Consider the following 11,577-nt stretch of genomic DNA (forward strand, 5'->3'; position numbering starts at 1 on the left):
TTTGAGTAACTGGTGAAGGCAAGGCCGGTGGCCCACATTCCGCGCCTCAGGCTGGCGTGCAAGACTTCTTCCGCGACACGTTCCCCACCAATCGCCCTAACGGCCACCCACAACACGGAACGAAGCGCTTCGCAGCCACTACCATGCGGAGAGTGCCACACATCCGCTAAGATGGCTAGCCGCATAACGTGAGGTGCGCAGGCCCATTGTACCCTAGAATCGGAACTTGTATACGCCTCCAACGCACGGGACCAGTTTCGCTCGGCAAGTATTGTTAACATGCGCATATCCGTAATAAGCGTCGGGTAAGCATGCAGTAGCCGGGGCGGAAGTGTGATGGCTTGTATCAGACCTTGTACGCTGGGTAATTCGCTAGCATCTCGCTCCTGCACAACACGACGCAATAAGCGGCGCTGTATGTTTGAGGCCCATGGTGTGCATGGAAGAAGCCTCAGAGACTGCTCCCACGTGAGCAGACTTCCCACTGGGCTTTGTATAATCTTGCTTACAGTAAAAGGTGACAAATACGGTGCCAGACGCAAAAGTGGCTCAAGAAGCTGAATACCACCAGGCTCGAGCACATTTTTCGCCATTGCACTAGCAAGACCCTCCACAGCGCGTGCAGAACAGTGATCCAGGGCATCCCGCTCAACCTCACTGGAGATGGCGCACAGCGCCGCTTGCCATGTTCTTACAACTGCATTGCCATAAGGTGCCACAGCCATAAGTGCCATGATCTCCCGCGACAAAAGGGAAAGTATGACAGCACTTTGGCTTTTTCGTTTATTGGTCCTTTTCTTCTTGCTATTATTGCCAGCAGCAGCAGCAGCAACAACGGTGTTCGCAGCGGTGTGCAGAGAATCAAATTGTGGGTCCATGTTTGTTCCCGTCCTTTTGGCGCCCCCCTCTGCTTCCTCCTCCCTGACAGGAAGAATTTCCCGTCGGCGCGCAAGAAACACCTCCGTAATGGCAACAATATGGGCTTCCGCTGCTATCATCTTCGTACGGCGAGTGGCAGCGGCAAATGTGACCGGAAGCAGCCCCAATGCCCTCTCCCCATCCTTTTCGGCAAGATTCTCTCCGATACGATAGCGACCATCCTCCTCCCCCTCCCCCTCGCCGCCTCCCTCCTCTGAGACGGAGGCGGCGGCCGGGGCACGAGAGACTCCTCGCCTAAACTGTCCTTGAAGGAACTGTCGCAAGATGCTCGTCACGACGTACAAATCCTCCACCTCCAACGTGTGGGTCAACCCACACTTGACGACGAGCTGAAAGCAGAGGATGCACAGTGTCGCGCGAACACGGTGTGGATGTGCTGCTGTTCGGCGCCAGACAAACGACGGCGACAAAATTCCCTCCACAGGGCCACAACCCAACGGAAGGCCAAATGACTGCCGCAGAAGTGCTGCAAACTCCGCGGCGGAAAGAGGACGGTTTGGTACAACACCCAATTGCAGCAGTAGCCGCAGCAGTCTCGCTGAAAGATCCGGGGCGTCTTTCGTCCCTTCTGTCGCCGCCGCTGACGATAAAGACGGCCTCGCATTTACAAAAGCCAGTGCAGTGATGATATTATCAACATTGAAAGGATGATGCAATGCCGCAAACGGCGATAGCGACGAGTCGGTAGAAGTAGACAAGGATGGTGTTTCTTGAAAACGTTTGCGCACCGTCTCCTTCCATAGTGCCCTGCAGATGCCCCACTGACCGTGCTGCGCAAGGACATACTTCAGCGTCTGAAGGACAGACATTGGTAATGCCAAGAGAGTTCGCAACTCCTCCGCCGCAAGCGTCTCATTCTCTTCTTTATTTTTCTCCGCAGGTGGAGGCGTATCCAAACTTGCATCCACCCATTCATTCCAACGCTGTGTTCGCAGCAACAACTTCAGTGCACGCTCCCATCGCTCTCGCTGGCTGCAAAGAAAAGCCTGTTGAGCATCCTCAGAGATGCGCAGGCTGCGCCATCTGTCATCAGCGGCCGTACTTGTACCATGATGATGACGATGATGATTGCCATCATGTCCGCCGCAGGTCTCATCGTCACCACCCGCCCAAGCTGCTTCCCCGAGAGACAAACGGTTGGTGCCGCTTCCGTCATTGTCCTCGTGAAATGATCCCACACCAAGCGATGGAAGAAAGGAAAATGACGGAAAGCAGCCACGGGCACGAAGAGGCGCGCAAGAATAAAGCAATAATAACACCTGGTCGGCTACAGCGTACCCCATGTCACTCAGCTCCAGCTCATCCACGGCACTATCCACGGCACCGCCCTGCAACCCAATGTCAACTATAAGGCGTAGAAATCGTGACATCAGTGTCACCGCTAGCTGAATGCACTCCATCAACTGCGGTCCGTTATCCTGCAGACCGTTCAATGCGGTTCGCAAGTGCCACGCGCACCACCGAAGCAACGCCACCGTCTCCAGTGAAGTAAACGGAGCCGCTGCGTCACCATCGTCATCTCGCGTCAAAGAAAACGAGGTCTCCTCCTTCTCCTCCTCTCCATTCATCGGCATATTCTCACTTCCGGAGTCCAACGGCAGTGCATCTGTACCCAATGATGTTATACTTTCTTCATCGTGGGAGCATCGACCAAACGCAAGCGTCACGATAGATGCCATCCGGTCATTTGAAATGGACAATGCGGCCTCCGTGTATCGCAGCACAAGCTCACTCCGCCGAAGTCCGTTTGCCGGCGTCAGTTGCTCATAACCGCCCTGCAGGGGAACAAGAGGATCACCGTACTCTCCTGTGGATGCAATGAATTCGGCCATGTGTCGAAGAACATGAAACAAGGAGTTTTTCTTGCGGCCTCCATGACTGCTATTCCTACGGGTGGTGTGCTGTATCCCTGTTGGGCTGGAAACAAAGCGTGAGTAATTGAAGGAAGCTCCTTTTCCTTTCGCCTGCTCCATTGCCGCAAAGTAATGACATTCATGTAACAAACGTTCCTTTCTTGTGGCGCTCAGACCTTTTTGGTACCGCAAACGACGTCGCACCTCCATTAAGATGTCAGAGAAGGGCATTCCACCATCGGGGCCCTTAACAGTAGCAATCCCCCTATTGATTTTGTTGTTGTTGTTGCAACAGCGTGTGGATGCATTTCTCATGCGTGTTACAACTTTGTCCTTCACACTCACTCTTCTTTCTTTTTGATGTTGTTTGTTCGTTTGGTTTCCTCTCTCTCTCTCTCTCTCTCTCTCTCTCTTTATGTTCCCGCAGCGCCTTGTTTCCCTTATAATTATATTCGCCACTCTTCCCTTTTTCAGTTCGCTCCAATCTCTCAACGCATGGGAGGCACAACAGGAGCTGTGATAAAGAGACAAGAAAAACAACAGAAAAAAAAAAAAAAAAGAGAGAAAAGGACGGAAATAAGTTTTTTTTTTTTTTTTTATGTATATAAATCTGCACGCCAACAGGGAAAAAAATAATAAAAATAAAAATAATAACAAAAGAAAAGGCAAGTAATTTATTTCTTTTTTTTTTTCTATTATTTTTTCACTGACAAATGACACGCACACAGAGAGGAGCATATCTATAAATAAGTAAATATGGGCCAATGCACCCAACATGAATGCCAAAGACTATCGAAAGGCAGCTCTACCCCCTTCCCCGTATGACTCGGTCCCTACCTGCTCACAACGACAGCTGCATCCATACACCGGGCACTTGCGATGAGTTGAGAACCACTCCTGAAGATGATTCGCGTGCCCACCATGCAGACACGCGGTACACCATGCCAAGCTGTCCTGGGCACACGACGACCGCAAGTACACGAGGGACGAGCAGACAGAGCAGTGAGAATGGCCGGTGGCAAGCAACGGATAGGAAAGTGCACAATGTTGGAGGGGGTCAGTTTTGGCACTCAGGGCACTTGTAGATGGCGACAAACTGGAGAGAGAAGGTTGAAAAAAACGTCGCGAGTAGAACTGTACTTCCGGATACCGCAGTCGCTCCTGCTGCCGTTGATGGGTCGTTGTTTGCGGTGGGAGCTGAAGGACGTGAGACTCGCGCAACTGCTGACACGCCAAGTCAAACATGGTGCGCTTGACAAACTCCCCCTCATCGTTCAGGAATGTACGGTAGGCAGCCGCCCACAAATCCCACGGAGAGGCTAAATACTCCGGCTTGGCAGCGCCCATCCTGTCTGCTCCATCGACGCGGCCCTGTAGAGAAGCAACTAGCGGAGTTGATGTGGTAGAAACAGAAGCAGAACTCGCATCACGTGCCCCGATACGTGCAAAGAGGCACGCGGCCAACTGAAAGTCCCCAGTGCAATCCACAATCATCTGCATCAGCGGACATGTCCTCTCGGAAATCCCTTCTAGCAGCAGAAGCCTCTGCAACATATTACACTCCCGTGCAAAAGTACTGCTAAGAATCGAAATAAGCCGTGATGTGTCGCTCTCCAAGATGACCGCAATGGCAATACGATCCCAAAAGGGAAGCCCGACATTTGTGTATATTTTTGTTCGGTTCATTTCATGCAAAAAGACAACCTGAAGCCATGGGCTCCATTGCTTTAAGAAACAGTCCTGCGCCTCCTCCATCGCACCGCCACGGAGGGTATTTAAAATAAAGTCCGGGTACTCAAGAAGTCCTGCGATGGTTGTGTACTTTGAATTCAGCTGCTTATGCCGCTGAAGAAGCGTGACAGCACGCGGCCTCCGGTTGTGGAGCACCTCCACGGCCACTGCGCGCTCCAGCTCGTCACACCTCGTGTACTCGCACATCTCATTGTTCCCCTCGCCGCACGAGAAGGACTCCTCCGATGGAATCCAGTTCAGTAGCTGCAGCAGCAGCAGTCGACGCGAGTCGTTCGGCGAGGTGGAAGAGCCGCACACCACGGTGATACCGTGCGGCAGCAAATTGAGGGCCATCAATTTTGTTGTATTCGGGGCGTTTGCAAGCGAAAGCAACTCAATAATGCTTGGAACCGGTCCGCTGCTGCCCACCGCACCCACCGTCTCCATGATGCTGATGTACGCAAACAAAACACGCAAATCCTCATCCGACGGGTCGTTAAACTCGCAAAGTGCCTGCACGTTGGCTGCGGCAGGAACACCGAAGCCGGCTACCAACCGCCTCTTCATGCGCTGCCCCGTGTCCATCTGATGCACATCGCCGCTCCCGACAAAAACCGACCCACAGAAACTGGCAGCAAAACATCCTGATCCCAAAATGGAAATCCTTGCATCTGCGTCCACTGGAATGGTTGTGAGTTCGCCCGCGTGGTTGATACCAACAATGCGGGAAAAGGCACCCGCACCCTTCTTGACTCCGGGATCGTCGCGCGCAGTGGCACAGTGGAAACAAACGTCTCTACAGCCAACGCCACCACATCCACTGCCACCTGCCCCTTTGTTATCATGATGATCATGATGATGATGCTGACGGTTGCCATTCCCACGTTGAATTCGTGCCGCCTTTGCAGCAGCCCTGCTGTCATGCGAACGACAAACCTTACGTCGTGGTCCGGATGAATGCAGCATGCGCCTTGCCAACATGTGTTCCCGCACTAATACACCACGTGTGTTGTGCAACGACAACGAACTGGTAGGCGGTGCCAGTTCGGGCAGAGCATGTGTCGCAGCAGATATAAACTCAATGTTGATAAGCGAATGCAATGGAATTGGTGCTTCACGTTCCCGGTTAAATGTGTACAAGGGCCGCGGTAATGAAGATGACGAGGATAAAGAAGTCTCCGTACCCTCCTGCGACGCCGCCTCAAATCCCTCCTCTGTCTTCGCAAGGTGCAGCACATGCACAGCACCCTCTACGACGTTACAGATGGCCAATTGCCGATCAGCACTAAACTTCCACGAGCAGCTGTAGTAAACGTCATGACGCGGGACACCATGAAATGTACGCTTTTCGGCGGCAAGAAAAAGGGTGCCGCCAGTCGTCCACTCAAAGACATGCAGCACACAAGCATCTGGCTGCTTGCCTGTCTCTGCCGACCTTCCGAAGGAAAGGCAGCCCACAATGGGCAGGCAGGGGTGGCAAGCAAGAAAACTGCAGCCGACGCATAAAACAGAATACAGCGGAGCCCCCGGCTGTTCCGTGGAGAAGACATGAATCGCGCGCTCCGCCCCAGCCACAACGTGCCCAGTCGCTGGGAACCAGTCACTTGTTAAGAATCCACCGGTATCGTAAAAGGCACACGAAAGATGCAAACGAATTCGCACACCCTCCCCTTCTCCGTTTTCGTGTACTTTCTGAATTGTCCCTCGCTGCCAAAAACTATTATGCATCCATATACTCGGTGGTAGCGCGCAATCACCGGAAAACCTCGTAACAGACCCCGCCTCTGTCCATCCTGCGGCCTTCTCTTGCCCCTCCACACTCCTATTCCCTCGAGAAGGACACTCCTCTACCGCTGATGTTGCTACTGTTGTTGCTCCCGTAACGGGAGTAGTGGCGGCGCCTGCATGGCCTTTGCCCATCTCTGCCTTTTGTGTGGAGGCGGCGATTGTCACATGATACCACTCAACACGACCGGACATAAATCCGACGAATACAAGTGGTTTGTCACGCATCCACGTGATTGTCCCAACGCCACGGTCCGACTCCGACATCAGACCCAACGAGGGTGAATAAAAGGCGGAGGCTCCAATCGTACCCGTGTTGGATTGAGAGTATACATGTGACGCAGCACGGTGATCCCCCTGCCTCGCAGCTGCCGGTATGGCGGCTGCCGTGGGGAATGTACGCAACGATGCAATATTCCTTCCTGGGACATAAACCACGCTGGATGTGGCCATCACCACCACAGCCATGACGCCGGTACTCGCCCCCACAAACGCCATGTCAAATCCATACAAGGAACGATTTGCCATGCTGAAGCACTGTGGGGCCAATCCAAATTCCTGGGGAAGAGTGACTGTGTATTGTACATGGGCACGTGATGTCCCCTTCTCGCTATTTGAGGCAGCGTTGGAGTCGCTGCCATTATTATTATTATTATTATTATTATTATTCCTATTGTTATTATTATTACTACTACTACTGCTAATAATACTATTACTAATATTGGCTCCCACAGTCTCTGGTTGATCGCATTCCACTGTGAAGTACATGAGTGTGTGGCCAATAAGTAAACCAAACCCGTTATGACTATCGGGCTGGCATGAGAAATACTTCATTTCCTTTCTATCTCCTTATTTATGTGTATATATGTCAAACACACACACAGCAAAATATATATATATATATAATTTATTTCTGTTACCCTACTCGGCCACGTAATCAAAGATTGAAAAAAGACGGCCTTCCCCGTAGACATTTTCACAGAGAGAAAAAGTAAATAAAAAAAAGTGAATTGGGCACATACATACATATATATATACATATATGTGCGCACGTTAAAAAAGAAAAAAAAAGAAAAAAAGAGAAAATCGGGTGCCACCACCACCAGTAGTAGTAATAGCAGCAAAAGCAGTACCGCTGTCAGCACACACTGAAAAACAAAGGGAAATTTACACGTACACTCAATGAAGAAAAGGGGAAAAAACAACAAAGTGTAACCAGCCACTTCATAAGAAGCATATATACCCATAAACAAAAACATAAAAATACAAAAAAAGAAAAAAGAAACACACACACACACACACACACAAACACACAAATCATGGGGACAATGAAGGGCAGTAACAATTACAAAGGCAGTCTTCTGCAGGACACTTTCTATGCTTTGCAAACCAATCGCGCAGGTGGGACCAGTGCCCCCCATGCAGACATACGGTACAACAAGTGAAGGAGGAATCAACGTCGTAGCCACTCGCAAGGGCAAACATCGGTTCGCCACAGACGACGCACATTGGTGTGAGGCAGTTAATACTGCCACACAATGACTGTTGACGACGCCCCATTATTGTCACCGTGTCAGCCGACTCCATTGGCGACGTGGCGACGACCTTCCCGCACTTGCAACGCAGCTCCACGTTCCGTTTATTCTTGCGTTTTGGTTTTGTCTTCGTTTCCGCTGCGGCTCCGCCCGCAAGTCCGCTAAAGGGTACACCCATCAGACCGACAGCTGGCGAAGAAAGTCCAACAAGCCGACCGAGAGGTGCTCCTGGAGGCGGAACGGCGTGGCGTTTCGCCAAAAACCCGCTCTGCTGCTCTCGGAGCCGCGCCAGTTTCTTGCAGCTGAGATCGTGCAGACTCCGTAGAATCGCATGCCCCTCTGCGTTAAGTTGACTGCGGTAGGCCTCGTTCCACTGACGCCATGACGCACCCTTGCCGGACCCATACAGAGCAACGTACGCCACGGGCGTCTGCACGTCACCCGTCTCGTCCACGTACCGCTGAAGGGGCACACAACTCCCCCTAACCCCCTCCACCGCGGCCGCCAGAAAAAGTGAACATCCCCCTGTCGCATTCGTGTAAAACTGTTGCTGCACCATTTCCCGCAGAACCTCACTGAGAATGTTGCATTGAGACTCACCATCGGCAGTCGGTGACGGATCCAGCAACAGGAGCGTGGCAAGGGCAATACGGTCCGATAACGGGATCTGCGGGAAGCATCGTACAAAAGAAGCAAAACACTCACGACGCGCTGAAGGCGGAGAGCGATAAAATTCACCGATATGATCCTCATCAACATCACCTCCATCATTGTTGTTCGTTACACCTTTTTTTGCGCGGTATTCCTTCTTCCTTTGGTCCGGGCCCGTGGAGGGAGTAGCGGACGTCCAGAATGCGTTCATGAAAAAGAAGCAGAGCTCAATCCAAAAACTGCATTCCGATACATCCAGTGTCAACGTCGGTGGAACCCCGTTTCGGTTTGCCGTCGCCGCCAACAGCAACATTGCAAACGTGGAGTAAAGAGGATGGAGATGATTGTAGTGACACAGCAGCGCCGAGGCCTCATTCAGGCGGAGCATGAATACAAGAATAGCAACCCGCCGCTCCACCGCCTCCTGGAATGAGGCCATCTCAACGTGGTCGGCTGGCGTAAGTGAGGAAGCAGAGGGAGTAGAGAGCTCACCTTGAGACGTTGGCAAAAATAAATCCGTCGCCTCCACGCCCTCATCCGCACTCCCACGCGAACACAAATTTGAAGAGACGGTGGTGCTCTTCTCGCGGAGTGGTTGTTGCGGTGGAAGCCCTGCAAGGGTCGGCTCCGACGAAGAAAACAACCTGCTCGGCAGCTGCACAGTCCTTTCAACATGCCCATCATCATCATCACCACCACCACCACCACCAGCTGGCGTGAGCATCAAACGCTCCTCCCTTGGGTCCGTCACCCACCCTGCCGCTAACAAAATGAGTTTGCGCACCCCGCAAAAAGCCTCCGGTATGCCGCTGTTAATCGGAGGCCTCTCGCGCTCCAACAACTCCAGCAGCCCGGGGATGACATCTGGCACCGGCAGCGCCGCCCTTCCCGGGTACAGATAACGCTGCGCGTACCATCCGTAGCGGAATAGCACGTATGCCTCGCGGTCACTTTGTTCCTTTAAGAGAGTCGAAAGGACTTTGTCCGATTGAGGGACAAAACCGGCGCGAAGGCGATCCAGTCGGTGCAAATGGCGATCCACATGCGTGTTACCCGTATACACCCCTTTCGCTGTGGCGTTAACTACGGCAAGTGTAGCCATTCCCGCACAGTTCGTCGGTGTGCTTTCTGCTGAATTAAAAAGAGCCACACCACCCTTTTCCATCTCGTTGTAAGGATCATAATTGATGTGAGTACCTGCACTGCCCATACTGTTGTTATTAAAGCTCGTCCCATCGGGCTCCACCGATTTCCGTTCCGGCTGCCCCTCGAATAAACATCTTGAATCCAGAATGAAAACATTAGGCCCCGCGCTGCATAATGGAACGTCACCAATCATTGTTGCTTTGCAACCCACCGGAAAAAATACCTGCGGATATAATTCTCCCGTCTTTGCATCAAGAAGAAGAAGGCAGGGGATGTCGGTGCGGCTGCCACCCGCCACGCGTTGGGATGGACCATGTTGGGCGCGTTGTTCCCCTTGTTTTCCCACCCCGTTTTCTTCCGCCATTGCCCCCTCCGAGCATCGAACGTGTGAGCGGCAGCCGTCCAGCCACGCCACACTCGCCGCTGGCACACGAGGCTGTGGATGGAAACGCTCGTCAAATGGCTTTGCGGTGCGCTTCGAGAGAGAGGAGTAAAATGGAGCATACACGGAGCGCCCCGACGTTCGATTGCCTTCCGTCTCCGTCAACACCCCCTCATCCTCCTCAGTTTCTGAACGAAAATCATTGAATACATGCACCCGCAAACCGCCGTTCCGCGTTGTCGCAATGACAGTGGGAATCTCATGCGTGGACCAATTCAGTGAGGTGTACCCGACGCGGGAGTGACTTTGCCGACAGACTGGCCTGGATGTCATGCGCAGGTCCCACAGCTGCGCCACGTCCCGACGGCTCTGACTACCGACCGTTGCTACGTATATCCCCGAGTAATCGCATGCAACAAGCTCTGCAAAGCAAACTTCAGAGATGGACGAGCCGGTGCCTGCTAAGCTCATGGTAGAGGCCGGACTAGTGGTCTCGAACGGCATACCGAGATAACGAATGCCGTTATCGGGTGAACGAAGGTCCATCACTTCTACACAATGCCCAATGCCATCTGAACGTTCTGCCGCCACCACTGTTGTATGAGTACGCGGCGCCCAATCCAACGATGTCAACGTACCCTTCAGTAGACGTTCTTGAACCACATTGACGGACAATACCGAGAGCGGCATACGTTCGGTGTTGCGAGTTACGGCAGATGGGTACATCGGCGATGTGCCGAAGGATGCCTGACAACCATTGCTTACGCCAAAACTTTCTGCTGCCACCAAATTCAAAGGAAGTGACGTGGAAGAAAGCATCCCGTTGCTATTCTCAATGTTCAACAGTTGCACAACTCCACTGCGTCTACCAATCGCCAGCGCAGACGCGTCAAGTGGGTCCCAACCAGAAGCCACAATCTCCGCCCTGTGGTTATGGTAACCGGCATCGTATGGCGCCCCATCCACCGACGTGGTGCAGAGCGCAGATACGGTGTTTTCCGCGCCAATCCAAGCCCCCAAAGTTTTGCCCGAATATAAGAACCGTAATCTATCATCCCGTGCGCAGCTCAAGGACAGTGTCAGTGGCACATTTGCAAGAGACTCGTCCCCTCTGCTTTTCCCCTCAGGTGGGTTGGGCTGAAGATGTGATATGTACAGCCGCCCAAAACCCCGCGCTGCACCCCCAGCCACGCTAAGCACCTCCTCCTCACGGAATTGGGATAACGGAATAACACATGACGCATCAATTGGCGTCCCACATCTCTTCCGTGTCATGCTCGGTGGAACCGACGCGATGGGAGAGGACGGGGCGGTGCGTGTAAATGCACTTTCCCACTCATTTCCCGCGGTGTTGGACTCCGTCTGCATGCCCTCCCCTACAGCTACACTCGTTGTTATTGTTGTTGTTGTTGTGGTGATGGTGGTGGTTGCCGCCCCTGCCTTTGTTTCCCGCAGCAGCTGCGACGACGACGAAAGGCGATAAAATTTAATTTTGTGCTGCGTTGCGGTCGCAAAGACGCCTGTGTCCCCCGGCTGTTTGCAGAGCAGCATCCCG

The 11,577-nt window shown here is 52.7% G+C and overlaps 3 protein-coding genes across 3 annotated transcripts, besides 13 other annotated features; all 3 read right to left on the minus strand.

Annotated features, from left to right (window-relative positions):
• On the minus strand, positions 1-3,107 carry Tc00.1047053509451.24 (hypothetical protein, conserved; the record flags this gene model as incomplete). The annotated part of the gene is made up of 1 exon (XM_801686.1): positions 1-3,107. A coding segment is annotated over one exon (3,107 nt), but the record flags the coding sequence as incomplete, so codon positions are not given.
• Positions 1-11,577: a sequence feature (heterozygous, Esmeraldo-like haplotype).
• Positions 1,096-1,133: a sequence feature (C-rich).
• Positions 3,176-3,205: a microsatellite.
• Positions 3,322-3,360: a sequence feature (A-rich).
• Positions 3,374-3,402: a sequence feature (AT_rich).
• Positions 3,419-3,456: a sequence feature (A-rich).
• Tc00.1047053509451.50 (hypothetical protein, conserved) lies at positions 3,582-7,142 on the minus strand (the record flags this gene model as incomplete). The annotated part of the gene is made up of 1 exon (XM_801684.1): positions 3,582-7,142. The coding sequence occupies one exon, from the start codon at positions 7,140-7,142 to the stop codon at positions 3,582-3,584; it is 3,561 nt and encodes a 1,186-aa protein (XP_806777.1).
• Positions 6,948-7,031: a microsatellite.
• Positions 7,194-7,221: a sequence feature (AT_rich).
• Positions 7,325-7,352: a microsatellite.
• Positions 7,366-7,394: a microsatellite.
• Positions 7,593-7,623: a microsatellite.
• Tc00.1047053509451.70 (hypothetical protein, conserved) lies at positions 7,626-11,573 on the minus strand (the record flags this gene model as incomplete). Its single annotated transcript, XM_801685.1, has 1 exon — positions 7,626-11,573. One exon carries the CDS (start codon positions 11,571-11,573, stop codon positions 7,626-7,628), a length of 3,948 nt encoding a protein of 1,315 aa, XP_806778.1.
• Positions 9,172-9,204: a microsatellite.
• Positions 11,413-11,435: a microsatellite.

The sequence above is a fragment of the Trypanosoma cruzi genome, genomic scaffold, assembly GCF_000209065.1.
Source record: "Trypanosoma cruzi strain CL Brener 1047053515877 genomic scaffold, whole genome shotgun sequence".
Classification (NCBI taxonomy): domain Eukaryota; phylum Euglenozoa; class Kinetoplastea; order Trypanosomatida; family Trypanosomatidae; genus Trypanosoma; species Trypanosoma cruzi.